The sequence below is a fragment of the Strix uralensis genome, chromosome 22 (assembly GCF_047716275.1).
Source record: "Strix uralensis isolate ZFMK-TIS-50842 chromosome 22, bStrUra1, whole genome shotgun sequence".
NCBI lineage: Eukaryota > Metazoa > Chordata > Aves > Strigiformes > Strigidae > Strix > Strix uralensis.
Window position 1 is genome coordinate 5,224,483 of NC_133993.1, and position 26,504 is coordinate 5,250,986.

At 52.3% G+C, this 26,504-nt stretch overlaps 2 protein-coding genes and 1 pseudogene across 2 annotated transcripts; 2 read left to right on the forward strand and 1 right to left on the reverse strand.

Moving 5' to 3' along the window:
* Window positions 1-6,056: 6,056 nt before the first annotated feature.
* LOC141953271 (T cell receptor alpha variable 26-2-like) lies at window positions 6,057-8,926 on the reverse strand (annotated as a pseudogene).
* Window positions 8,927-13,101: 4,175 nt separating this feature from the next.
* On the forward strand, window positions 13,102-13,407 carry LOC141953392 (feather keratin Cos1-2). The gene has a single exon (XM_074891928.1). The coding sequence runs from the start codon at window positions 13,102-13,104 to the stop codon at window positions 13,405-13,407; it is 306 nt and encodes a 101-aa protein (XP_074748029.1).
* A 10,599-nt stretch (window positions 13,408-24,006) lies between these two features.
* LOC141953391 (feather keratin Cos1-1/Cos1-3/Cos2-1) lies at window positions 24,007-24,312 on the forward strand. Its single transcript, XM_074891927.1, has one exon. It carries the CDS (start codon window positions 24,007-24,009, stop codon window positions 24,310-24,312), a length of 306 nt encoding a protein of 101 aa, XP_074748028.1.
* Window positions 24,313-26,504: the final 2,192 nt, after the last annotated feature.

Consider the following 26,504-nt stretch of genomic DNA (forward strand, 5'->3'; position numbering starts at 1 on the left):
TTAAGGAGCTGCAGTGCCATTCTTACTGGGATCCATCTACACCCATGCTCCAACCACATGGGTAAAACCAAAACACATTCCTAATTTCCACTATAAATTTCCCCTGTTCCAGACTGTGTCCATTGCCTTTCTTTCCGTCACTATGCTCAAGAAGAGTTTTGCTCCCTCTGGCTTCCTCCAATCTTCATCCAGGTTTGGCTCCTCTCCTCATCCTTGTCCTGGTTTCGACCAGGATGGAGTTAATTTTCATTGGAGTATTTCATACCATCAGGGCGGGCACTCGCGCTCTCTGTCTCTCTCTCTCTCTCTGCAGTATTGTTGCTGCGGGGGGTCGGTCGTCACGCTCGGTAAGCCACTGCTGCATTTTACCCGTTTTCTTTTTGAACTCACTATCGTTACTGTTGTTCTCTTGTTATATTTAGTAAATTCTTTCTTTTTATTCAACCCACGAATTCTCTTCTTTTGTCCCTCCCCTATCTTACCAGAGGGGAGAGGGGGAGGTGAACAGCTGGCCACACGGTGTCTGGCTGCCGGCTGAGTTCAAACCTCCACAATCCTCCAGTCAAGTGTTAGAAGATTATAAACCTCTCCCTTTAGCGTCTCATTTGAAGGCTGAAGCGGGTCATTTCTCTCAGCCTCTCCTCATGTTTCACATTATGGAATCACAGAATTCTTAAATTTGGAAGGGATGTCTGCAGGTCAGCTGCTCCAACCCCATGCTCTGGAAGAGTGACCTAGAGCTGTGTTGTCAGGACCATGTCCAGATGGCCTTTGAATGCCTCCAAGGATGGAGACTCCACAACTTCTCTGGGCATCCTGTGACAGTGCTCCCTCATCCTCACAGTCAAACATTGTTCCCTGGTGTTCAGAGAGAGCCTCCTGCATTTCACTTTGTGCCCAATGCCCCTTGTCCTGTCACAGGGCACCATGCAGAAGAGACTGGCTCTGCCTTCTTCACACCCTCCCTTCCGATATTTGTACACAGTGATGAGAGCTCCTCTGACACTTCTCTTCTCTGTGCTGAAGAGTCCCAGCTCTCTCAGCTGGGATCTCCATACGAGACATGCTTCAGGCTCTACATCATCTAAGTAGCCTGTGGCTTGACTGTCTCCAGTATGGTTGTGACATAGAGTTCTCAGTGAAATCGCACACGCTTCACCCGCTGTTGTCACTCACAAGTCACGTTTGTGCATCCCCTATGTCCTGGTTCAGCTAGGATAGGGTTAAGTTTCCCCAGTAGTGGGGGGGAAGCTCTAGCAAGGTTATTCATATACCATGCTGACATCACCTCCTGGCGCCCAAGCGCGGGAGCGCGGGAGAGTCGGTTAACGCGTGTGTTATGCCATCTCTCTGTTCTCACTGCTGTATCGGTAGATATCTTGCTCTGTTCATTGTTATTACTGCTATTGTTATTGCTATTGTTGTTGTTTATTTTGTTGCTGTTGCACTGTTGTATTAAACCTCTCCTTATCTCAGCCCCAGGGCTTTGTATTTCACTCCCTTTGTGGGGGACGGGCAGCGGCCACGTGGTCTCAGACCCCGACAGGACCTAACCACCACACCCCAAATACCAGCACGGGCCCTCAACCTATCTAATAGCCCTGCCTGGAGCCTGGGCCCTCTCACCCAGCACCTGGGGCTCCTCCTTCTCTCTGGCTAGGCCAGTCTGATGTTCACTAGTAAAAAGATGTGTGAAATCTCCCACTCCTCTCACCATCATCCCCACACTCTTGGATCCCTCAAACATTACCATGGCTTGGTAATATCAGCCTGTCTAGCAGCCATGAGTGGGCCCTGGGCTCCCTTACCCACCTCTGTCTCAGACTTTAGATACAGCTTTTCTGCCCACTCACTGAAATATGCTGCAAATGGGAGTGCAATATGAGGAGCGGCTAAGGGTACTGGGGTTGTTTAGTTTGGAGAATAGAAGGCTGAGGGGAGAACTCATTGCCCTCTACAACTACCTGAAAGGAGTTTGCAGAGAACTGGGGATGAATCTCTTTAACCAAGTAATGAGGGATAAGATAAGAGGTAATGGCCTCAAGTTGTGCCAGAGAAGGTTTACACTAGATATTAGGAAGTATTTCTTTTCAGAACAGGTTGTTGGGCGTTGGAATGGGCTGCCCAGGGAGGTGGTGGAGTCCCCATCCCTGGAGGTGTTTAAGAGTCGGGTCGACATAGCACTGAGGGATCTGGTGTAGTTGGAAACTGTTAGTGCTAGGTTAACGGTTGGACTAGATGATCTTCAAGGTCCTTTCCAAACTAGATGATTCTGTGATTCTGTGAAATTCCATATACGCACCCATGCACATCGGTTTCATGTCAAAAAGAAAAATGAGAAACACACTGAGGTCCCTCCAGTCACTGGTTCTCAGACCTGCCACACATACACATGCAATGTGGTCCCTGCAGTTGCTGACAGCAAGATGTATGACCCCTCTGCCACCTTCTTCCTTCTCCAGTTGCTGGCACCCAGACCTTGCTTACACTCCAGTCCCTCCAGCTGCTGGCACAGAGGGTCATAGGCTCTATGACCTGTGACCCTTCTCCAGTTGCTGGCACTTAGATTTTACAGCACACACCCTGGTGATTCAACTGCTGACACCCAGGCATACAATCTCTACGGGCATAGGTTGGCTCTTCAAATACTGGCACCTAACTCTCTCTTTCACATCACTCTCTCCACTTATTTGCACTCAGACCTTGCAACCCTCACATTTGGAAAGGGAGTGAAGTTACTCAGTAGGATGGTTGAAAAAGGATTTCATAAGACAAGAGGTACAGTAGTGATCAGGCACAGGGATCATCCCAACATGTGCTTCTGTGCTGCTGGTTCCAGTTTCCTTCCTCCTCTCTATTGCCTCCCCTTGCTCTTCCCCAGTCCCCTCTTCCCCACCACCTTTGACACTTCCCCTAAGCATTCCTTCAGAACTCTTGCCTACTCCTGCAGGACTCCCTCAAACATCCCAAATCCTCAGGTTCCTCTTGTCACTTCTAGTCACTTACAAAGCTCAGCCTCAAACACTTCAAAGCTTCACCTGCAGTTCCCTGGGACACTGATCACTTCCTGAGAGACTGATGTCATTGTGTGCCTTGATTATCACTTTCCCTTTGACTTGTTCTTCCCTTTGAAAGGAAAGGGCACTTGATCAGACAGCCTTAGTGAACTGGCCACTCTCACCTTCCACAGGCCTTTGCAGTGACCTCTGGTGAAGTTCCTCAGGTGAGTGAGTTCCTCAAGGCACACTGAAAGGGTCCTGTCCGCTGAAACAATAGGATCTCTTGAGTCAAGGCTCTGGGGGGGAACCTCATGGTGATTCTGGGTGTCCTTAGTGCTGAAAGAGACCTGAAAGCAGGGGGGCAGCTCAAGGGGTTGAACAGAGCATCTTGTCCAGTGTCTGGCTGATGGGTCTTTGTCACATGTTGAGGCTTTCCCTGATCCCCAGGTGCAGGGCTAGGAGGACATTTTCCCTCCTTTGGCTTTTATTTCCAGGAGGTAAAACCACAGGAGCACTTATGTCTCCTACCAAGAGCCCCCTCCTCCTATAATGTTCATTGGTGGATGCTGAGGAAGAGTAAGAGCTGGACAAGCAGCTGCGATACTTCTGAATACTCACAGCTCTATCCCAGTCAGCTTCAGCAGCTTAGGGGTGTTCCCGACTCTGCTGTGGCAATGGACCCTCGTGGCAAGGAAGGCCAACAGCAGCCTGGGCTGCAGTAGGAAGAACATCACCAGCAGGTCAAGTGTCCTGATCCTTCCTCTGTCCTCAACGCTGGTGAGGCCACCTCTAGAGTGCTGGGTCCAGTCCTGGGCTCCCCAGTACTAGAAAGATAGCTGAATGAGCCCAGCAAATTGGTGCAGGGACTGGAGCAGCTTTCCTATGAGGACAGGCTGAGCGGGCTGGCAGTGTTCAGCCTGGGGAAGAGAAGGCTCGAGGGGGATCTTGGCAGTGTCTGTAAATACCTGATGGGAGGGAATGAAGAAGAGACTCTTCTCAGCAGTGCCCACTGACAGGAGCAGAGGTAGTGGACACCGGTTTAAAAACCCAAACTAACATGGTCCTGGGCAACCTGCTCTATCTGACCCAGCTTGAACAGGGGCTGCATGATCTCAGAAGGTGCCTTCCAACCCATCCAGTTCTGTGATTCATTGCAATATGCCCAGATTTTCTCCCTGCTGCACAGGCTGGGCAGGCAGAGACCCAGCCTCACCCCAGCACCAGCGTGCAGTTCCTGGGCAGGTTGAGCTCAGAGCTACACCCAAGCAGTGGTGGGGAGGGAGTCACTCCCCAGCACACACCCTCCCCTTCCTGCGCAGTGCTGCACACTGAGGGCACAGATGTGGAATCGGCACACAGAGGCAGAGAGCGCTGTCCTGGAGCTCGACATCCCCCCCACACAGAAGCACCTGGGAGTCCTCTGCAGACAGTACAGAGGAGAACCTCCCTGAATCCACGTGAGCTTTGTACTTGCTCAACCCCAGCAGCATTAGAGGGGACTGGTTTGGGAGCTGCTGATTCCAGTAGATGTCGGGGTTGGAATAGGTGGTGGAGAAATCAAGGTAGAGTGTTGTGTTGTGTCCTGCCTGGATGGCCCTTTCTGGAGGGGATTGGAGCACAGAGTCCTTCTGCACATGACCTGTAAAGCCAGAAAGGAATTTCAACACTCCTTGCATTGACCCAGCCTTCTCCTGATGATTTTGGCCATTCCTACACAGGCTGAAAGCATTTTGTCAAATATGCCTGGGAGAGAAGTTTCCATTTCTAGTGTTGGACTCTACCCTAGCAGTTCTGTCTTTCTTGAAACACCTGTGCAAAAACAACCCCTAGAAAGGTGGTTGTGAACACTCACAGGGATGTGCAGAGTCTTCTACCTCCCTCCATTCCCATCACAGCTGACATCTCCCTGACAATGTTCCAGTCCCACCTGCAGTCCCTGCTCTACCTACAGAATCAGTCCCAGTTTCCTGCAGAGTCACAACTTGAATTTCCCCTCCCACCACTGGCAGGACAACCTCTTGCCCTGCTCCTCCCCAGCCTGAATGTTGTGTCTCACTAAAAGATGCCAGTGCCACCAGTGCTACCAGGAAAACCAGGACCATGTCACACACTCCCATGCACAGCATGTCTATAGTACTCACACAAAGAGGGAGACGAAACTTGAGAGTTCACCACTTCTCCTCCTTCTGCCAGCTCAAACCATCCACCAAATCTTAGTGTCAAGGGTGGAGCAACACTCTCCCTGCTGCTGCAGACAGATGTGCTTGGGACTCCACACCTCTGCCCGGGGAGGCTCTGTAGGGAGATAAATTAAAGTTGTTAAAGTGCTCAGCCCAAAGGAAGACATCAAATTGTGACTCTTACTGTGTTCCAGATTTGCAAGGGCCAAGGGGAGGGTGTTCAGCACTGGGAGGCTCCTCTTTGGGCAGTCAGGCCACAAATGGGCTTTTCTCAGTCCTCCAAGTTGGGAGGTGCTTGAGCATCCCCTCAGACACACATACCCTGCTGTAGAAGTGCTGCCGCTCAGCTCCAGTAATATTGCCAATGGGGTCTGGGGCACCTGGAAGTTCAGGCAGGAACCTGAAGGATGGGATCAAGCAGCCTGCTGTCAGGCAATAGGAAGCTGCAGGCTGTTTGCCTGCTTCTTGCTGCTCCTGGAGATCACAACCAGCCCAACCAGCCCCCAGCATGGGAGGAGTGTCCATAGTGAACTTCTCCTGCCATCCCGTGTCCAGCCAGAGACAGGGGCCTGCACCCACCTCTCTCGGGGTTGGAGACAGGCCCCTTTGCAGCCCCTGTTGTGCTCCTTGTCCCTCGGTAGAGTCTGAAGGGAGGTAGAACCTGGAACAGCAAAAGGCAGCTGGAAGCAGGAGTCCCTGTCCCTACAGGAGTTCTCTTTCCCTTCTCCCCACACCACAGATGAGGCCCTTCAAGGGAAATGTCTCTGGGAACAGCAGTGCTGTAAACATCCCAGCCAGAGTCAGAGACATGACCTCTCTTGGGCAGGAGGACATCCAGCACAACCCTCTGCTCCACAGACATCTTGTCCACATCCCCTCAGGTATCACAGTTGAATTCTTGTCTGGAGGTGACACCTCTGAGGAGAGTGAGAAAAGAGGATCATCTTATAAACTCAGGGGTGTTTCTACCTACAGGGGGATTGAAAAGCATTTGGGGATTGTGCAAGGGATTGTTCATGGGTTGTTTAGGGGAAGCAGCAGAGACACAGATCAAGGCAGTTTGTCCTGGAGCAGGCATGGGAGGAGACCTCGAAACAGGGACAAGAGGGGCTGATCCCATGTGACCATGGGGCTGATCCATGTGCTGGCCTGGCCATGCCTGTGACTCTGCCTTGTTTGTCCCCCTGCCAGTAGTTCCCTGCAAACACAGTTACAAAGTCCAACTGGGACAGGCACCATGGCTGATCCTTCACTCTGTGCCTTGGAACCCTCTGACCATGGACTTTGAAGAGCTGTGTTGGCTACTTGAGCCACACAGGGTTCCCAGGCGAACGGCTGGAGCCCACAGGCTCTTCCCAGTGGAGAACTGCAGCCCATGGGAAGGACCCACGTTGGAGAAGTTCATGGAGGACTGTCTGCCATGGGAGGGACCCCACATTGGAGCAGAGGAAGAGTGTGAGGAGGAAGGAGCAGCAGAGACATGTGTGATGAACTGGCCACAACCCCCATTCCCCATCCCCCTGTGCTGCTTAGGGGGATGAGGCACAGAATTCAGGAGTGAAGCTGAGCCTGAGAAGGGGGGAAGGGGGAAGCTGTTTTAGACTTGTTTTTCATTTCTCACCATCCTACTCTGATTTGATTGGCAATAAATCAAACTGATTTCCCCAAAGTGAGTGGTTTTTGCCTGTGCCTGTAATTGCTGAGTGATCTTTCCTTCCTTATCTCAACTCATGAGGCTTTGGTAATATTTTGTCTCCCCTGCCCAGTTGAGGAGGGGCAGTGATAGAGCAGCTTGGTGGGGCACCTGGCACCCAGCAAAGTTTAACCCAACTCAGGTGCCCAGACCAGGCTTTTCCTGTGTCTCCTGCACCTCAAATCAGAAAGACCTGAATCCTGTCAAACAGGCTCGTGGTGTCAACACTGAGCCACTGAGGGGAGTGATGAAGGTGCCTGTGCCCTCGACATCCACTTCTCCTCTCGCTGTGGAGCTTGAACTCCTCACTCCGTGGGATGAATCTGTAACATGAGCAGAAACATTTTCAAAGATCCGTGACAGCCTGTAGCTGGAGTTTTTCATTCTGTATCAGAGATTTACAAAGTAACGACATGTGGAACCATTTCCGGCTGTTCTTTCTCAAGGAAAGTTTTGCATTAGCAACTCAGCCCTGGAGTGCCCGTGGGGCCGGGGCAGAGGAAAGCACCTGCTCGGGGATCCCTTGGCTGTCCTCGGGGGGAAAGCCCAGAGCCCGAGGAGGGGCCCTGTATGTTCCGTGTGAGCCGAGGGCTGCCCGGCTGCCCGTGGGCAGGAGGAGCTCTGCTGCACCGGGTACTTCCTGGGTGCGTTGGTTTCTTAATTGCCCCGTTGCTAATTGGCTCCGTCGAACGTGCAGGGAGGCTGTTGGCGGTACTAACAGCCTTGGGGGAGCCCTTGGTGCATGTGCCCGGGAAGGGCAAAAGCTCTGGGACTCTGTCCCCTGGGCGAGGCATTTCTGAGGCAGAGCTGGCCGGCCGTTACAGACAGGCCCGAGGATGCCCCGTTAGGCAGCAGAGTCTGAGCCCGTCGGGAGGCAGCAAGAGAGCCTGGGGGAAAGCCCGCCCTGCCCTGCCTGCCTTGCCCAGCCCGTCTGCCTGTCCCTGGGCAGCGCTGCCCAAGCGCGGCTCTTTGGTGGCCTCGGGAGCACAGACCCGCAGCGGCCGTCAATGAGAAGAGGTGCTGAGGCCAGGCCTTGACTGCTGGGGGGGCCTGGTGGTGCCGGTGTTGGTGGCGGGGCCGGGCGGGCGGGGGAAGCGGCCCGGGGCCCGGCGGGGCCGGGCGGGGCCGGGCGGGGCGAGGCGGCCCCGGCGGGCGGAGCGGCAGCGCCCCCTGGCGGGCCCGCCCGGGGCTGTCCCCCCGCCCCCGCCGGCCCCGCCCGGCCCCGCCCGCGGCGGTTCGTGCCCGGCCGCAGCCCCGGCTCCTCTCCCTGTGTCTCCCAGCGCGCAGTAATACACCGCCGCGTCCCCGCGCCGGGGCCGGGCGAGCCACAGGGTGCTGGACCGGCGGTCTGCCGCCACCGACAGCCGCCCCGGCGGGGCCTGCAGCTCTTTGAAGCCCTGAAAAGCGCTCACGAGGAGTGCGGGGGCTCGGCCCGGGAGCTGACGGTACCACTGGATGTAGTCGGTGATCTTTGCGTTGGGGTGGGAGCAGTTGATGGTGACGCCGGTGCCCTCGTTGGTCTCTGCCGACGGCTCCTGCTACGCCTGGGCTCTGCCCGCAGCCACTGCCGAGGAGAAAAGAAGAATCCCTTTGCTTCAGCTGAACATGTCGTGCAGCGGGAGAGGGGAGAAGGGGACACTTCACAGATGATGGGGGTGTGATCTGAGAACACAGGATGGATTGACAGTTTCGTTGAGAGTGGTTGTTTGGGGACAGGAATGTATGAGGGATGTTTGGAAGGACAGTCCGAGTGAGGAAGAGGAGAAGGGACTGAGGAAAAGAGATTGGCTGTGAGAGAGGGAGAGGTGGATGGATGGATGGATGGATGGATGGATGGATGGATGGATGGAGCAGAAGTGCAGTAAGAGAATAGAGAGGAAAGCTGGGAGGAATCGACCTCGTTTGGGACACAAGGGAGAACAGAGAAGGGAATAAGGTAGAAGAAGTCCCAGCGCCGGTACCCGCAGCCCGTGTCCCAGCCCCCGCCGCCAGCCCCGCGCACCCAGGAGCACCGCGGCCAGCCCCGCCAGCCCTGCGCCCCGGCCCCGCCGCATCCCGCCGCTCCGCCGCCCGCGCCTCGCTGCCCCCCGCCAGCCCCGGCTCTCTGCTCCGGCCGCGGCGCCTCCTCTCCGCCGCCTCCGCTCCTCTCGGCCGCCGCCAGCTCCGCCCCGGGGCTGAGCCCTGCGCCGGCGCCGCTCGGGGGCTCGCCCGGGCTCAGAGTGCTCAGCGGCTCTGCACCGCCACCACTTGCGCTCCCGGCAATCCCACTCTCTCCCTCCTCCAGCAAGGGCTCCCCAGCAACAAGAAGCCTGCCCAGCGCCAGCTGCAGCCTGGGGCAGCAGCAGGGCCTTGGCCCAGCACATGCAGCAGCTTCCCAGAGCTGTCCCCGAGCTCAGCGCCTGCAAACAGCAGCCACTGACCTCCTGCCCATGGCACGGAGGAGGCTGAGAGCCTCCCTTCAGCTGCCCCTCTGCAGGCCGAGCACAATGCCTCCGAGCTGCTCTCTAGCAGAGGGGATGGGAGGCCAAGGGTGACCTGGGCGTGCAGGGTTCAGGGAGGGCAGGGGACAGGGGGAATCACACAGTCACAATGTAGCTGAGCAGGGACCTGCAGAGGTTGTCTGGATCAACCCCCACCTGGCACAGTTCCCATTAGATCAGGCCGCTCCAGGATGGAGATTGCAGAATCTCCCAGGGAAATCCATTCCACTTCTCATTCTTTCTTTATGCCTCTTGCTTAACTAGAAATCTCCCTCTTCCAGAAGCCTCGACTCATGTCACAGAGCACCTCCACAGTCCAGTCCATCTTCTCTCTTTCCTTTGAACACTTATTTCCTGCACCTGCTGGGAACAATTTCTGTGGCAAAGGTCAGTGTCCCACCTGTTCCCTGTGGTTGGGTGTCATCCCCAAACTTGCAGGAACTTCTGACCTTCCCACTGCTCATGGTGTTCATGAAATCTTTGGAGTATTGATCCTCCTGCTGATCCCTGAGAAAGCCCAACAGTACGTGTCTGCTAGCTGGGCTTTGCACCACTCATCACAACTCTTTGAGCCTGGTAGTCCAGCCAATATTCCACCCACATTATCATTCTCTCACTGAAACCATTTCTCACAAATTTTGTCATAAATGAAGTGTGAGAGAATCTGTCAAGGTCTTGCTAAACTGTAGGTACACACCTCCCCTGCCCTTTCCTTGTCCACAGTGCCTGTTACCTCCTGACACACCAGCAAGGTTTCCCTCAGCTACACGAGAGCCTCAGCTTAGCAGCAGCTCCACGGAGAGGGGAATCAGCCCTGGCTGAGCTCTCCCAGCAGAGCTCCCTGGCACTGATCTCCCCGAGGTCACTCAAGGGAAGGGGGGAAGCCTTGGCTGCACTGTGTCCAAGCTGGGCCTGACCCAGGCAGACAAATATTCAGGAGGGGAGATGGGCTTAGAACATTTACCCACTGTACACAGCCCTTGTTAGAAAAGAGTCTCCTCTTGACAGCCCTGTGGGACAGCAGCAGGCTTTGAGGAATGTGGTGTCGAACCTAATGCCCCTTGCCTTGTGGTCCTTGTGGTCTGAAGTCCAAGACAGACACCATTTCTTTGGCTTTAACTGAGAGAGCCACAGGGTCTGTCACTTCCCCTCAGAGCACAGTGATATCAGGCTCTCTGTTCCTTTCATTCCTTATCTGTTTGCTCCAAGGTCTCAGGTCCTGCCTGATGCAGCACCAGACCGAAGATCTGTGCACGTACATTTTGCTGTGTCCTGCTGCAGACAGCACTGACACTGCACAGGAAGCAGATGCACTCAGGGATGGCCAGCACATGGTCAGCAGGATTCCTCAGCCTTTCTCCTTGCCCAGAAAGCAATCCCCGTCCTTCTGAACTCTCTAGAGCTGGGGAGAGCAGCCGTGTCCTGGCCTGGAGAGGCAGGGAGGGGGCACTGCCAGCCATGCTGAGGCACTCCCACTGTTGTTACACTCTTTTGCTGATTAAGGATACCAATTAAACTCAGACACCAGAGTGAGAAGAGTAGGTTTATTTTACTGGGCATAACTAAATAATGTAACAGAGTAATACAGAAAACATACAGTAAGAAAAGACAGAATAGTGCATTTAAACAAATGGGAAAATACAGGGTAATGCATCAAATCATTACTACTTGAGAGAGAATAGTGATTAAGAAAGATCCATCACCACTTGCATACTTTACCATCATCCAGATCTGCAGTCGCTGGGGAGCCCTGGTTACAGCGAGGATTTGTTGAGCCTGTCCCGGCAAGTGTGAAATCCTACGCGGTGCCTCCACCCGTAGGTCAGGCATCCAAAGTTGCTGTGAGCGGGTCCAGCCTTATATACCCAAAAATCAGCAAGCCAGAATAGCTGGCACCTTTGTTTTTAAGCAGAAGTATCTGGTTTCAATCTCACATTAGATGCCCCCAGAGCCTGGCCAGGGCTCAAGGGAGAAGCTAAGGGAGATTCCCTGCTTATCTAATTGGATAAGGCACAAGGACTCACTTCAGGCCACAGTGACAGACAGCTGTCCCCATGACCCTGTTATTTTATCCACACACAAAGAAAGATAAATATAAATTCAAGATAGCTACATCTTCCATACATATTTCACTAATGATTACATACTGAGCTAGCAGCTTCGGCTCAGGGCCTGTTGTTCAGGCTTCAATACTTCCACTTTTTACATCAGAATGGGCGGTTTGTTCTAACTTAGTATAACACTTATAAGGACAATGGTTACCAGTTATAAAACATACAGGATTAATCTATAGGTCAACTCTAACGTGGGCTGGTTGTCCAAGCCTTAACACTTCACGCACTGAATTAAACTAAGGAGCCAAGCTGGAGTGAAACCATCGGTGTAGTGGCCTGACATTGGCAGCAGCGGAGCGTGAGCTTTGGAGGGGCAGGAAAAGGAGGTCTCAGGATCCAGGGGCTGCACTTCAGAGCCTCTTCCCTGGACACATCTCTAGCAGGCTGGTGCCATCACCGTTCAGCTGCACTCAGGCTCCTTCTGACCCTGGCAACCTGCTGCTCTGTGGTGCTCATGGACAGAGCAGAGGAGAGTGTCCCTGCCATGAGCAGCACATTCCCCCATGATGAAGGACACACAACGTCACACATACACACAAGCTCATGCACACCAGCATGGAATTTTACAGAAATTTGTGCTCCCACATGCATTCACAAAAATACAGCTGCTTACAAGGAAACACAAGAAAAGAACACACATGGGAACACAACGGTCCATGGACTCTGCTGAGGATCACGGGGGACTGGGCAGTGTTACGCAGGATGGGTCAAACCCCAGCAGCACAACACCTACACCTGGGGAAGCAACAACAAGTGACCACTGAGGTGAGCTGAGGAGGGAGGCAGGAAAACATATGGACATGGTATAACCTCATGTGCGGGATCCAACGGCATCCATCTAAAGACGTTTGGAATTTCGTTCTAATAACACTTAAAACAGCCCCACCAGAGTGACCCAGACTGACATCACTTGCCTGCTCTGGAAACATCCAACAATTCAGTTGAGTCTTCTGCCAGCACTGCTGCATTCCTGCCCTAGAAATCCTGGGGCCTTTCATCCCAGTGCTCAGAACAAGCCTTCACTGGGGAATGGGCATGGCACAAACCTGGAAATGAAAAGGAGCAGTGCAGGAAATGAAAGCACAGCCCATAGCATTAGCTGCGATGGTTTGCATTCAAGATGAACTTGTCAGAAAATTGTTACCTCTGCAAAGGTGCCTCTGGTCCTGCGGCAGTGAAGGGCAGGTATAAAAGGCAGCCCAAGTCCCTGCTCTCTCATGCACTTCTCTTGGCTCCTTCTGCTTGGGAACCAGGTGAGTCTGAAGCCCCTTCTCCTCCTCTTCCAAAGGGAGATCTGCACTTGAGAGACATCCCAGCTGAAATTGCTCTGTCCTCTCCCGGGGTTTGGATCTTCTTGTCATGACATAGGGAAGCGGAGACCAAGTGTGCTTAGCGAGAGAAGCTGGCATGTGGCTGAGGGGGCTTGTGGTTTAGAAATTCAGAGACATCCTCCCTGGGCCAGGCTTCTGTTTGTGGGGGAATGAATACCATGTGGCTTTTGGCAGAGCTTCCAGCTCCCCACTCAGTATTGACTTTGGATTCTTGGTGACAGGATAACCAGGCAGCTCCTCACCCACCCTTGGGCTCTGCTTCCTCCCTGACCTCTCTCCCAGGTGCACCTCCACCTTCAGAGACATGTCCTGCTACGACCAGTGCCTGCCATGCCGGCCCTGCGGCCCGACCCCGCTGGCCAACAGCTGCAATGAGCCCTGTGTCAGGCAGTGCCAGAGCTCCACCGTTGCCATCCAGCCCTCCCCCGTGGTGGTGACCCTGCCCGGACCCATCCTCAGCTCCTTCCCACAGAACACCGTTGTGGGCTCCTCCACCTCCGCTGCCGTTGGCAGCATCCTCAGCTGTGACGGAGTGCCCATCAACTCTGGGGGCTTTGACCTCTCCTGCATTACCAGCCGCTACTGTGGCAGAAGGTGCCCCCCCTGCTAAAGCCACTGGTGACAGCCCAGACAAGGACCCCAGGAACTCAGAAGCTCATGTTGGACTGAGGACAGAGCTCCTGGCCAGTGATTTCAGAGAGGCTGAGCATCCTTCCATGGAAGGGCAGCTGGGTCTCATTGAAAACATGGCCAAAGTCTAACTCCTCGGCCTTCTCCTCCCTCCCATCTCTTTCTTGTCTTTTGTTTTTCTGGCCTGTAAGACCCACAAAGCCAAGCTGGGGGATCTGCTGGCCCCTCTCCCTCCATGTTGATCCATCCCTTGTGGGATCTCCACCATGGCCGATGGGCACAGACATTTAGCAGCTGCTGGTGCTCTCCCTGCTCTGGCCGTCTCCTCCTAAATTGGACTAATTTCCATCTTCAGGGTCATTAAAGCTTTCTGCATCCCAGCCTCTGCCTCCACATAATTCTTTTGTTGGTGGACATTGTATCGAGTTGCTGAGGAAGAAAGGCATTGTCTTGACTGGTGGGGGATTTGGTGGAGACTTTTCATCATTCGGAGAGGAAGGGGAGGATGGGACACATGGCAGTGGGGCACCTTCTGGCATTGTCACTTGGAGATAAAGAAGATATCCTGGCCACTGACACTTGGGACCTCCTGGAGAAGGATCTTGACCTGCAGATCCCTGGGTGCATGGGGAAAGAGAGCTGCCAGGGGAGAGCTGATGGCAGTTGTCCCATGAAGGCCATGAGCTTGAGATATCTGAGGTGTATGTCGAGACCAACCTGCCCATTTACAGAGTGAGAGAGAGTCAGAAAAGAACCTCCCAGCCCTGAGATAACAGAGCTGCAGGAAACGACTCTGTTGGGGGAGCAAAGGAAGAAGTGGGGGAGAGAAATGATCTGTTCTTCCTCTGACTGAAATGCTCCTTCTGGGTTTCTCCCTTTTCCGGAAGAAACACCTGTGGCTCCCTCAGCCAAGGGCATTCTTAGCATCTCCACAGTGAGAGGCCCTGGGGTCTCTGGGGGTCCCAGTTGTGGGAAGAAGCTGTTCCCGGTGAGCTCACAGTGGAGTCCTCACCTCCCCAGCTAGAATCACCTGCTCTTCTGCACAGCCACTGCTGGGCCATGTGGGAGGTCAGGGGTTTCTTCCCTGCTGAGGTTTTGCATCTTCCCCTGGTCCTCAGCTCTCTGGGGACACTGCTATTTGTTCTGGGAAGAGAAGTCTCTTCTGTTTCTCTCACGTCTCCCCTTTCTTTCCTCAACAAAGCTTCTCCCCCAAGTCCCCAGAAATTGTAGATGAGCCCTGCTGTGCAGCAGCCCAGGGGCTTTGCCTGTGTCCTGCTCTGGTGGTATAAACTACAGACTGAGAGGAACTTGCCTTCAGTGAGGCAGCTGAATGCCACAAAACCAGAGGCAATAAAGAGAACAAATTCCATAGGGAAAGGGGTGATGGGTCAACAGGGAACAGGATGAGGAATCAGTGGGTCACCCTCCTACACACACAGGGAGCCCATGGGGCACCCACTGGAGCACTGCACTGTGAGGGGTGGGGTATAGGGCAGCGCTGCACCCCAGAGCTGAAAGGGCATGCAAAGGGATGGGGGGTGGGCAGGTGGAGACCCCTACTGCCACCCCCTTTCCAGATCAACTCCAGAGTGATCCCACCCACCAGTCACAACAAAGATAACATTTTGTTCATTTTGGTTGTGTCATATAGGCTTTGCTCCAGAAAACCTCCACAATGAGGTGAATAACAATCCAGGTAATGATAATGAATCACAGAATCATCTAGGTTGGAAAGGACCTTCAAGATCATCTAGTCCAACCGTTAACCCAGCACTGACAGATCCCAAGTACACCATATCCCTAACCGCTATGTCGACCCTACTCTTAAACCCCTCCAGGGATGGGGACTCCACCACCTCCCTGGGCAGCCCATTCCAACGCCCAACAACCCATTCTGTAAAGAAATACTTCCTAATATCTAGTCTAAACCTTCCCTGGCGCAACTTGAGGCCATTCCCTCTTCTCTTATCACTCATTACTTGGTTAATGGCAACAATAAGCACATTCTCATGGAAGTGCTGCACATCTTCATGCTGTAAAAGAAGATTTCTAGAGAAGTGGAGGATCCTAATTTCAACACAGTCTTTCCCAGGTGGAAGAGCAAGCTGAAGCTTACCCTCCAATGGGCTCCTGAGATGGATCTGCCTTCTTAGGGTTTGCAGAAGTTGTAAGACCTGTACAGGAAGAAGAGGATTTCTGCATTTTTACTGAGAGGAGAAAAAGAGTCATAATCCTCAACCTGCAACTATCCTTGCTGACCCCAGGGCCACATCACTGGGATCTCTCCATTCTTGATGCTTGTGACTCCTCTTTCAACATCCTTTATACTTTGTCCAGTTTTCTGCACCTGGCTCCATCATAGTGTCTGCCCCACATCTCCTTCAGCACACCTCTAGGATGCAGCTCTCCGACACCTGAAGAATGACACTCCAAGCCCTGCAGACCCTGACTGTCCCTTTTGAATCCTCCAGGCAGTATCAGCTTTCTCCTCTATCCAAACTAAAGTACCTCAGGAACCAGTGTATCTCCCTGCCTGCCTGTAGTGGCCCACAGTAACCAGAAGATGATTGTTCCTGGAGGAGTTAGGGATCCGCATGGCAGCTGACTTGAGCAGGCATGGACGCGTGCTGTGCTGTGCTCTATATATCACTTGGCACTCGGCAATGATGCCACAAACACGTCCTTGTCTTTAGGAGTGAATGAAACACCGTGTTTTCATATGAACGTTATTTTGCTCAGCAGTAGAAATGACGAACAGACTTGCCTATGTCTAAGAAAATCCTGTGACAACTCCAGAGACGACAATGTCAGTGAATCTCAGAATGGGCAGGATTTGCAGCATGTGACAAACCCCAACTCAAGGTCCTTTTCATGATCCATAATGGGGATTTGCCAGAATCTGAAGGGACATAACATTACCTGTGCCATCCCCCTTTTCCTTCTTGTCTCATCTCAGTTAATGGTATTTTAATCAACACCTTATGGAGCTGCAGTGCCATTCTTACTGGGATCCATCTACACCCATGCTCCAACCACATGGGTAAAACCAAAACACATTCCTAATTTCCGCTATAAATTTCCCCTGTCCCAGACTGTGTCCATTGCCTTTCTTTCCATCACTATGCTCAAGGAGAGTTTTGCTCCCTCTGGCTTCCTCCAATCATCCTCCAAGTTTGGCTCCTCTCTCCATCCTCCAGTCAAGTGTTAGAAGATTAAAAACCTCTCCCTTCAGCGTCTCATTTGAAGGCTGAAGCGGGTCATTTCTCTCAACCTCTCCTCATGTCTCACATTATGGAATCACAGAATTGTTAAATTTGGAAGGTACATGTGAAGGTCACCTGCTCCAATCCCCTGCTCAGGAAGGTTCACCTAGAGCTGGTTGTCAGGACCATGTTCAAGATGTTTTTTGAATGCCACCAAGGATGGAGACTCCACAACCTCTCTGGGCATCCTCCGCCAGTGCTTCCTCATCCTGACAGTCAAACATTGTTTCCTGGTGTTCAGACAAAGCCTCCTGTGTTTCACTTTGTGCCCAATGCCTCTTGTCCAGTCACAGTGCACCATGGAGAAGAGCGTTCTTCACAGACTCACTTCTGATATTTGTACATGTTGATGAGATCTTCCCTGAGACTTCTCTGTGCTGAACAGTCCCAGCTCTCTTAGCTGGGATCTCCATACGAGACATGCCCCAGGCTCTTCGTCACCTAAGTAGCCTGTGGCTTCACTCTCTCCTGTACGGCTGTGACATACAGTTCTCAGTGAAAACACACATGCCTACTGTACTGGGTCTGGCTGAGCCGGAACTGGTTTTCCCTTATAGCAGCCCTCATGGTGCTGTTTTTTATGTTGGGAACTGGAAGGGTGTTGATAACACACTGGTGTTGTGGCTGCTGCTGAAGAGTGTTTACACAGCACCAAGGCTCTTTCCGACATTCCCCCACCCCACCCCCACCCCCACCAAGTGGGACGGGGTGGGCAAGATCTTGGGAGGGGACACAACCAGGACAGCTGACCCGAACTGACCAAAGGGATATTCCAGATCATATGACGTCTGCTCGAGTATAAAGCTGGGAAAAAGGAGGAAGGAGGGTGTGTGTGTGTGTGTGTGTGTGTGTGTGTGTGTGTGTGTGACCCTTGCTCATCTGAGGCAATCACTACGTGTATCGGAGCCCTGTTTCCTGAGAAGGCCCGACATCACCTGTTAATGGGAAGTAGAGAATAAATCTGGGTTTTTTTTGTTTCCACATGCAGACCTTTGCTTTGCTTTGCTTACATTAAAACTGCTTTTGTTTTACCCACAAGGGTCGGTTTTTTTCCTATCTTATTTTCTTTCCCCCTTTTTGGCCTGTTGAGAAAAAATGGGGAGGAGACGGAAGTGATTGTAAAAGGAACAAGCTTTAGAAAACTCTTTTCTCTTAGGATATTATTAATAACAGGAATAATTAATAAATAGATATTGGTTTATAGGCTTAATTAATAGAGCACAGGTGCTCTAGGAACAATACTGACAGTTTAAGCAACTTAGAAAGGCTAGGTAATGAAAAGCTAGACATAGATTAAGTATATATTAAATAGAACATTTTGAGTCTTTTCTCAGAAATCTAAAAGTGAATTATGATGAAGATTGTTCAGAAGATAAGTAACCATGATGACCAAAGTCAATGGTCATCAATGAGCAGTGGTATCCAAAGAGGAATTGGAACAGAATGATAAGAACCAGTCGAAACTGTGGAATACGATGGACTTTTGAAATTGATGATGAATTGAGAGCTGAAAGTTCCTGGAAAATCACCAAAGACTCTTTTTGTTGTATGTTATATCATATATATAGGGGGCACGTTTTGTGAGCTGTTGCCACTCACTGAGGTGCTGGCCCATCTCTGAATTGTTAATAAAGCAACCCTAGAGATACCCACAGTCTGGTGAAATCCCTTAGAGGTGATAGAGCAACTTAGTGGGTACCTGGTTAAATGCCAAGGTCAAACCACCACACCCACACCCTCTGATTTCACTCAACACTCACATTTGTTCATCCCCCAAATACCAGCACTGGCCCTCAGCCGATCTAATAGCCGTGCCTGGAGCCTGGGCCCTCTCACCCAGCACCTGGGGCTCCTACTTCTCTCTGGCTAGACCAGCCTGATGTTCACTAGCAAAAAGATTTGTGAAATCTCCCACTCCTCTCACCATCATCCCCACACTCTTGGATCCCCCAAACATTACCATGGCTTGGTAATATCAGCCTGTCTAGCAGCCATGAGTGGGCCCTGGGCTCCCTTACCCACCTCTTTCTCAGACTTCAGATACAGCTTTTCTGCCCACTCCCTGAAATATGCTGCCAATTCCACATACACACCCATGACCATCGGGTTCATTTCACAAAGAAAAATGAGAAACACACTGAGGTCCCTCCAGTCACTGGTTCTTAGACCTCCCACACATACACGTGCAGTATGGTCCCTGCAGTTGCTGACAGCAAGATGTATGACCCCTCTGTCATGTCCTTCCTTCTCCAGTTGATGGCACCCAGACCTTGCTTACACTCCAGTCCCTCCAGCTGCTGGTGCAGAGGGGAATAGGCTCTTTGACGAGTGACCCTTCTCCAGTTGCTGGCACTTAGATCTTACAGCGCACAGCCTGGTGATTCAGCTACTGGCCCCGAGGCCTACAATCCCTATGGGCATTGGTTGGTTGTCCAGTTACTGGCACCCAGCTCTCTCTTTCACACCAGTTACTGGCACACAGACCTTGCAGCACTCACACACGGGAAAGGGAGTGAAGTTACTCAGTAGGATGGTTAGAAAAGCATTTCACAAGACAAGGGGGACAGTAGTGATCAGGCACAGGCATCATCTTGACATGTGCCCTGACTGAACCCTGCTTCTGTGCCACTGGCTCCTTTTTTCCTTCCTCCTCTCTATCGCCTCCCCTTGCGCCTCCCCAGTCCCCTCTTCCCCACCACCTTTGACCCTTCCCTTAAGAATTCCTTCAGAACTGTTGCCTGGTCCTGCAGGACCCCCTCAAACATCCCAAATCCTCAGGCTCCTCTTGTCACTTCTTGTCACTTACAAAGCTCAGCCTCAAACACTTCAAAGCTGCACCTGCAGTTCCCTGATGGCCCATCAGTTAGAGGCTGAAGAGCTCTGGTCTCCCTCCTTGTCTCCCTCATCACTTCCTGAGAGACTGCTGTCATTGTGTGCCTTGTTTATCACTTTCCCTTTGACTTGTTCTTCCCTTTGAAAGGGAAGGGGAACTTGCTCAGACAGCCTCAGTAAACTGGGTGCTCTCAGCTTTCAAATGGCCTGACAGGATCCTCGGGTGAAGTTCCTCAGGTGTGCAACTTCCTCAAGAAGCTGAAAGGCTCCTGTCCCCTGAAACAATTGGGTCTCTTGAGTCAAGGCTTTGGGGTGAAACCCCATGGCAATTCTGGGGAGTCCCTAGAGCTGAAAGAGACCTGAAAAGCAGGGGGACAGCTCAAGGGGTTGAACAGAAAATCTTGTCCAGTACCTGGTTGATGGGCCTTTGACACATGTTGAGGCTTTCACTGATCCCCAGATGTAGAGCTAGGAGGACATCTTCCCTCTTTTGGCTTTCTTTTACAGGAGGTTAAACTACAGGAGCAGACATGTGTTTTGCCATGAGCCTCCTCCTCCAACAGTGGTTATTGGTGGATGCCGAGGAAGAGTAACATTGGGACAAGCAGCTGGGATACTTCTCCTGAATACTCACAGGTGTGTCCCACTCACTTTCAGCAGCTCAGGATTGTTCCTGAATCTGCAGTGGCAATGGACCCTCGTGGCAAGGAAGGCCAACAGCATCCTGGGCTGCAGTAGGAAGAACATCACCAGCAGGACAAGGGGCCTGATCTTTCCTCTCTACTCAGCTCTGGTGAGGCCACCTCTGCAGTGCTGGGTCCAGTCCTGGGCTCCCCAGTACAAGAAAGATAGCTGAATGAGCCCAGCAAAATGGTGCAGGGACTGGAGCAGATTTCCTATGAGAACAAGCTGAGCAGGCTGGCAGTGTTCTGCCTGGGGAAGAGAAGGGTTGAGGGGGATCTTGGCAGTGTCTGTAAATACCTGATGGGAGGGAATGAAGAAGAGTCTTTTCTCAGCAGTGCCCTCTGACAGGAGCAGAGGTAGTGGACACCAGTTTAAAAAAAGAACTTAACATGGTCCTGGGCAACCTGCTCTATCTGACCCAGCTTGAACAGGGGCTGCATGATCTCAGAAGGTGCCTTCCAACCCATCCAGTTCTGTGATTCATTGCAATATGCCCAGATTTCCTCCCTGCTGCTCAGGCTGGGCAGGCAGAGACCCAGCCTCACCCCAGCACCAGTGTGCAGTTCCTGGGCAGGCTGAGCTCAGAGCTACACCCAAGCAGTGGTGGGGAGGGAGTCGCTCCCCAGCACACACCCTCCCCTTCCTGCGCAGTGCTGCACACTGAGGGCACAGTTGTGGAATCGGCACACAGAGACAGAGAGCGCTGTCCTGGAGCTCAGCATCCCCCACACACAGAAGCACCTGGGAGTCCTCTGCAGACACTCCCTGAATCCACGTGAGCTTTGTACTCACTCACCCCCAGCAGCATTGGAGGGGACTCATTTGGGAGCTGCTGGTAACAGTAGATGTAGGGATTGGAACAGCTGGTGGATAAATTGAAGCAGAGAGTTGCGTTGTGTTGTGTTGTGTTGTGTTGTGTTGTGTTGTGTTGTGTTGTGTTTGTTATAGACTATCTTGCCAAAATGATGCAAGTTAGGACAGATTAAATTTCAACTATTTATTTAGCAAGCGGCAATAAGCAAAACAGCGCTGGGCGGTCAAGAAGTCCTTGCTCCACCAACGGCGCGCACTCACTTCCCGAGGGTCCGTCTTTTTTATATCCTCCGCCTTCCGGTATCGGGTCTCTCTGAGAGGTGTACCCTGCGTCTGCGCACTTTGCAGCTAGGGGGTCGTCCATCCAGGTCTTCCTCGCGTCACCAACTCCTCGTATTTCCTGCTTTCCTGAGAGTGGCTCACAAAGCTTTTGTTTATGTCTTACAGAGTATAGACATTACTCCTTTTTCCTTCTCCCCTTTGTCTTTCTCCCCTTTGTCCTCCTTCCCTTTCTCCCTCTTTTCAGTCTTTTGTACAATAGGAGTCCTTGCTTCAGCATTTCAACTTAGATAAGCACTTGCAGTCAGTTAGTCGTTACACAATGTAATAGTTAAGATTAAGCTTAGACCTACATAGTTTATGGAATAACATGTCACGAGCTCCCAGTATGTTTAATGGAATTTGATGAACAAACAGTTTACTGTCTATCACAGTGTTGTGTTGTGTTGTGTTGTGTTGTGTTGTGTTGTGTTGTGTTGTGTCCTGCCTGGATGGTCCTTTCTGGAGGGGATTGGAGCACAGAGTCCTTCTGCGCATGACCTGTAAAGCCAGAAAGGAATTTCAACACTCCTTGCATTGACCCAGCCTTCTCCTGACAATTTTGGCCATTCCTACACAGGCTGAAAGCATTTTGTCAAACATGTCTGTGAGAGGAGTTTCCATTTCTAGTGTTGGACTCTACCCTAGCAGCTCTGTCTTTCACCTGTGCAAAACAACCCCTAGAGAGGTACTTGTGAACACTGACAGGGATGTGCAGAGTCTTACTTCTCCCTCCATTCCCCTCACAGCTGACATCTCTGTGATGATTCTCCATTCCCACCTGCAGTCCCTGCTCTGCCTACAGAATCAGTCCCAGTTCCCTGCAGAGTCACAGCTCAAATTTCCCTTTCCAAGGGGAAAGGAAGGAGTGTCTGTGATGAACTTCTCCTGTCATCCATTTCCCAGTCAGACACAGGGGCCTGCACCCACTTCTTTCAGGGTTGGAGACAGGCACCTTTGCAGTCCTCCTTGTCTCTCGGTAGTGTCTGAAGGGAGGCAGAACCAGGAACAGCCAAAAGCACCTGGAAGCAGGAGCCTAACTCCCTGTTCCCACAGGGATTTTCTCTCCCTTCTCCCCACACCACAGACAAGGCCCTTCAAGGGAAATGGCCCTGGGAACAGCAGATGCTGTAAATATCCCAGCCAGAGTCAGAGACATGACCTCTCTGTCGCAGGAGAACATCCAGCACAACCCTCTGCTTCACAGACATCTACTCCTCATCTCTCCAGGTATCACAGTCAACTCTGTCTGGAGATGACAACTCTGAGAAGAGTGAGAAGAGAGGATCATCTTAGGAACTCAGGGGTGTTTCTGCCTACAGGGGGATTGGACTCCTTACGGGATGCAGTGGAAAAGCATTTGGGGACTGTGCAAGGGGTTGTGCATGGGTTGTTTAGGGGAAACAGCAGAGACACAGAAATGGAAGGACCAAGGCAGTTTGGCCTGGAGCAGGCATGGGAGGAGAGCTGGAAACAGGGACAAGAGGGGCTGATCCCATGTGACCATGGGGCTGATCCATGTGTTGGCCTGGACATACTTGTTGTTCTGCTTTGTTTGTCTCCCTGCCAGTAGTTCCCTGGAAACAGAGTTCCAAAGTCCAGCTGGAACATGCAGCACGGTTGATCCTTAACTCTGTGCCTCGGAAGCCTCTGACCATGGGCTTTGAAGAGCTCTCTTGGCTACTTGAGTCACACAGGGTTCCCTGGGGGACTGCCTGGAGTCTCTTTCCAGAGATATCCTTCCAGGTCTTACTAAGGTCAGACCTTCAGCCCTTTAGGACAAAAGGAAATGACCATCAGGGTGAGCTAAGGAGGAAAGGAAAGAGATGGACCAGACGTGGCACATCCTCATACATAGGAACCCATAGCATCAAACTGAGAACGGCTGGAGCTTCTTCCTGGGAATGACACTTCAAACAGCCCCACCAGAGTGATCCAGACTGACATCACTTGCCTACTCTGGAAACATCCAACAATTCAGTTGAGTCTTCTGCCAGCACTGCTGCATTCCTGCCCTAGAAATCCTGGGGCCTTTCATCCCAGTGCTCAGAACAAGCCTTCACTGGGGAATGGGCATGGCACAAACCTGGAAATGAAAAGGAGCAGTGCAGGAAATGAAAGCACAGCCCATATCATTAGCTGCGATGGTTTGCATTCAAGATGAGCTTGTCAGAAAATTGTTACCTCTGCAAAGGTGCCTCTGGTCCTGCGGCAGTGAAGGGCAGGTATAAAAGGCAGCCCAAGTCCCTGCTCTCTCATGCACTTCTCTTGGCTCCTCCTCCTTGGGAACCAGGTGAGTCTGAAGCCCCTTCTCCTCCTCTTCCAAAGGGAGATCTGCACTTGAGAGACATCCCAGCTGAAATTGCTCTGTCCTCTCCCGGGGTTTGGATCTTCTTATCATGACATAGGGAAGCAGAGACCAAGTGTGCTTAGCGAGAGAAGCTGGCATGTGGCTGAGGGGGCTTTTGGTTTATGAATTAGGAGAGACCCTCCATGGACAATGTTGCTCTTCATAGGGCATTGAAGACCATGTGGCTCTTGGCTCTACTTCCCCACTCAGTGGCAGCCTTGGCTCCTTTGTGACAGGGTAACCAGGCAGCTCCTCACCCACCCTTGTGCTCTGCTTCCTCCCTGACCTCTCTCCCAGGTGCACCTCCACCTTCAGAGACATGTCCTGCTATGACCAGTGCCTGCCATGCCGGCCCTGTGGCCCCACCCCACTGGCCAACAGCTGCAATGAGCCCTGTGTCAGGCAGTGCCAGAACTCCACCATCGTCATCCAGCCCTCCCCCGTGGTGGTGACCCTGCCCGGACCCATCCTCAGCTCCTTCCCACAGAACACCGTTGTGGGATCCTCCACCTCCGCTGCCGTTGGCAGCATCCTCAGCTGTGACGGAGTGCCCATCAACTCTGGGGGCTTTGACCTCTCCTGCATTACCAGCCGCTACTGTGGCAGAAGGTGCCCCCCCTGCTAAAGGTGCTGGCAAATCCCAGGGGAGACACCTTGACATGCAGGCCACAGGATCGCTCTTTCTGATGTTGTTTTCAGGATAGCTGAAGGGCTTTGACTTCCTCTCCCTTTGCTTTGATTCAGTTCCTGTTGGCAGCAACATGTCTCCAAGGCCAGCCTGGTGGGGACCATCTATCTCCTCTCCCTCTATGGGACAGGCAGATGGACATCATGCAGGAACTTCTCTACAGCCAAGAACCATAGACTCTTGGCTGCCCCCAGGGTTCCCTGCACTGTTGTCCTCTACTTGGTGTGACTTTGTTTCCCTCTTTTGACTCATTAAAGTTCTGCTGCATTCAAGCCTGGCCTCCATGTGGTCTTTCCCTTTCTGGACACTCCCCAGGCTGCCAAAGGAGAAGGGTGTTGCTCTGCGGTTGAAGGGGGTGAGGGCACAAGGACACCCTTCTCCATTCACAGTGAATGGGAGGCTGGGACACCCTGCAGTGGCTCCTCTTTTGGGCACCATTCCTTGGAGCTGAGGAAGACACCCCTGGCTGCTCTGCTGCCACTGACCATCAGGCCTTACCTTGCTGTGTCTGTGCCCACAAATGCCCAGAAAGGCAGGAGACCCTGAGGGCTCAGCAGCCCCAAGACCTCTTGAGGAAGAGCGTTCCTCTTGGTATGGTTCAAGCTGCAGTGGGATGGCAGGGGATGGTCTGGGGATCCAGGAGATGGTTTACTTTGCAGAATGTCAGGAGTAGTAATGCAGGGAACAGCCCTTGAGATGCCCATAGCTGCTACTCCACATTCCTTCCCTTCCAACACCCAAATTAGGGGCCGTGGCCAGCACGCACGGACAGGAAATAATCACCCATGTTGCTGAGTGCATTGAGTCTGGAAATTGGAGCTATGCATGGGGGAGCTGAGGGCAGTCACCACAGAAACTGAAACACTGCAATGTTGTATTTCTGAGGTTGATCAAATTCCTCTCATGCTGAGCTTGTAGGGGAATGTGAAAATTAACAAGGATGAGGGTACTGGGTGCAGGAGGGTATAGATCTCTTGACCGTTTCTTTGCTCCCCCCAGACAAATTGTGCTCAGGAATTGGCTGACATTCTGTGGGAATGAGGATTTTTTCACATGTAAACCTCATCCTTCTCTTGGCAGCCACTAGAGTCTCAGGTCCTACTTCCTGCCATGAAAATGCATATACTAGGCGAAAGTGTACAAGGAGAAGGATGGAACTACCCCTCCCAATGTCTTCCACTGAGAGGGAATGAAGTCTAAGGAAGCATATCTGGGAACGACTGAAGGCCAAAAGCTTCAGTCTCTCTTACCCAGTGACTTCCTTCCAAAGATGCTGGAGGGCTTCCTCAGACCAGGGGACATACCCCTCTCATTCCACAGCTGCATGGCCCAGCTGTCCTCCTCCCAGCTCCTGGGCAGGGACCAATGTTTCCTCCACCTTCTCATGGCCTATGGCCACTGCTTGGTTACCTGCACCCCACTGTGCCATGGGGCCATCACACATCAGGATGTGTGTGCCCGGCAGGTGGCAGGGACATGGCTGGCCGGTTCCCTGCCTCCTGCTCTGCACACAATACTCACCTCCCACTTGGTTTACTGTGGGCCCAGGCACATCCACCACTTCTCTGGTGTTCCACCAGCCTTCCTGGACACAGCTTGTGCTGGCCCATCTGACAACAAGGCTGGGATCACATTCCGTATTGGTGATGTGACCCTCAGCTGCTTCCTCTTCATCCTCACTTCTTACAGGTGCAGAGCGAGAACCATCCTGCGGCTCTGTTATGCACAAGCCAGGCACTGGCCTGTCTTAATCTTTGCTTCCCATTTCAGTGCTGTGGCCTGTTTCTATGGCCTGTGTGTCTTCACCTCCATGGGAACTGACCTCAAAAGGCTCACTAGACAGAGCAGTGGCTGTTCTTTACATCGCTCTTACTCCCCTGACGAACTCCTTGATTTACACCCCAAGAAGCAAACATGTGAAAGCTGCTCATAGTTGTTCACATCCAGTAAACAACTGGCAGGGTCATAGTGTTTGACTGTAAAAATGATGAATAGAGCTGTTTCCTTTGAAGAAAATGCTGTAAAGCTAGACTGACAAAATCGAGTAACTTTTTCTGTGGATGGGATCAGTAGAGTGTCCTGTGGGAGTGACTGAGCACTGGCATAGGTATTCCAGGGACGCTGCTGAC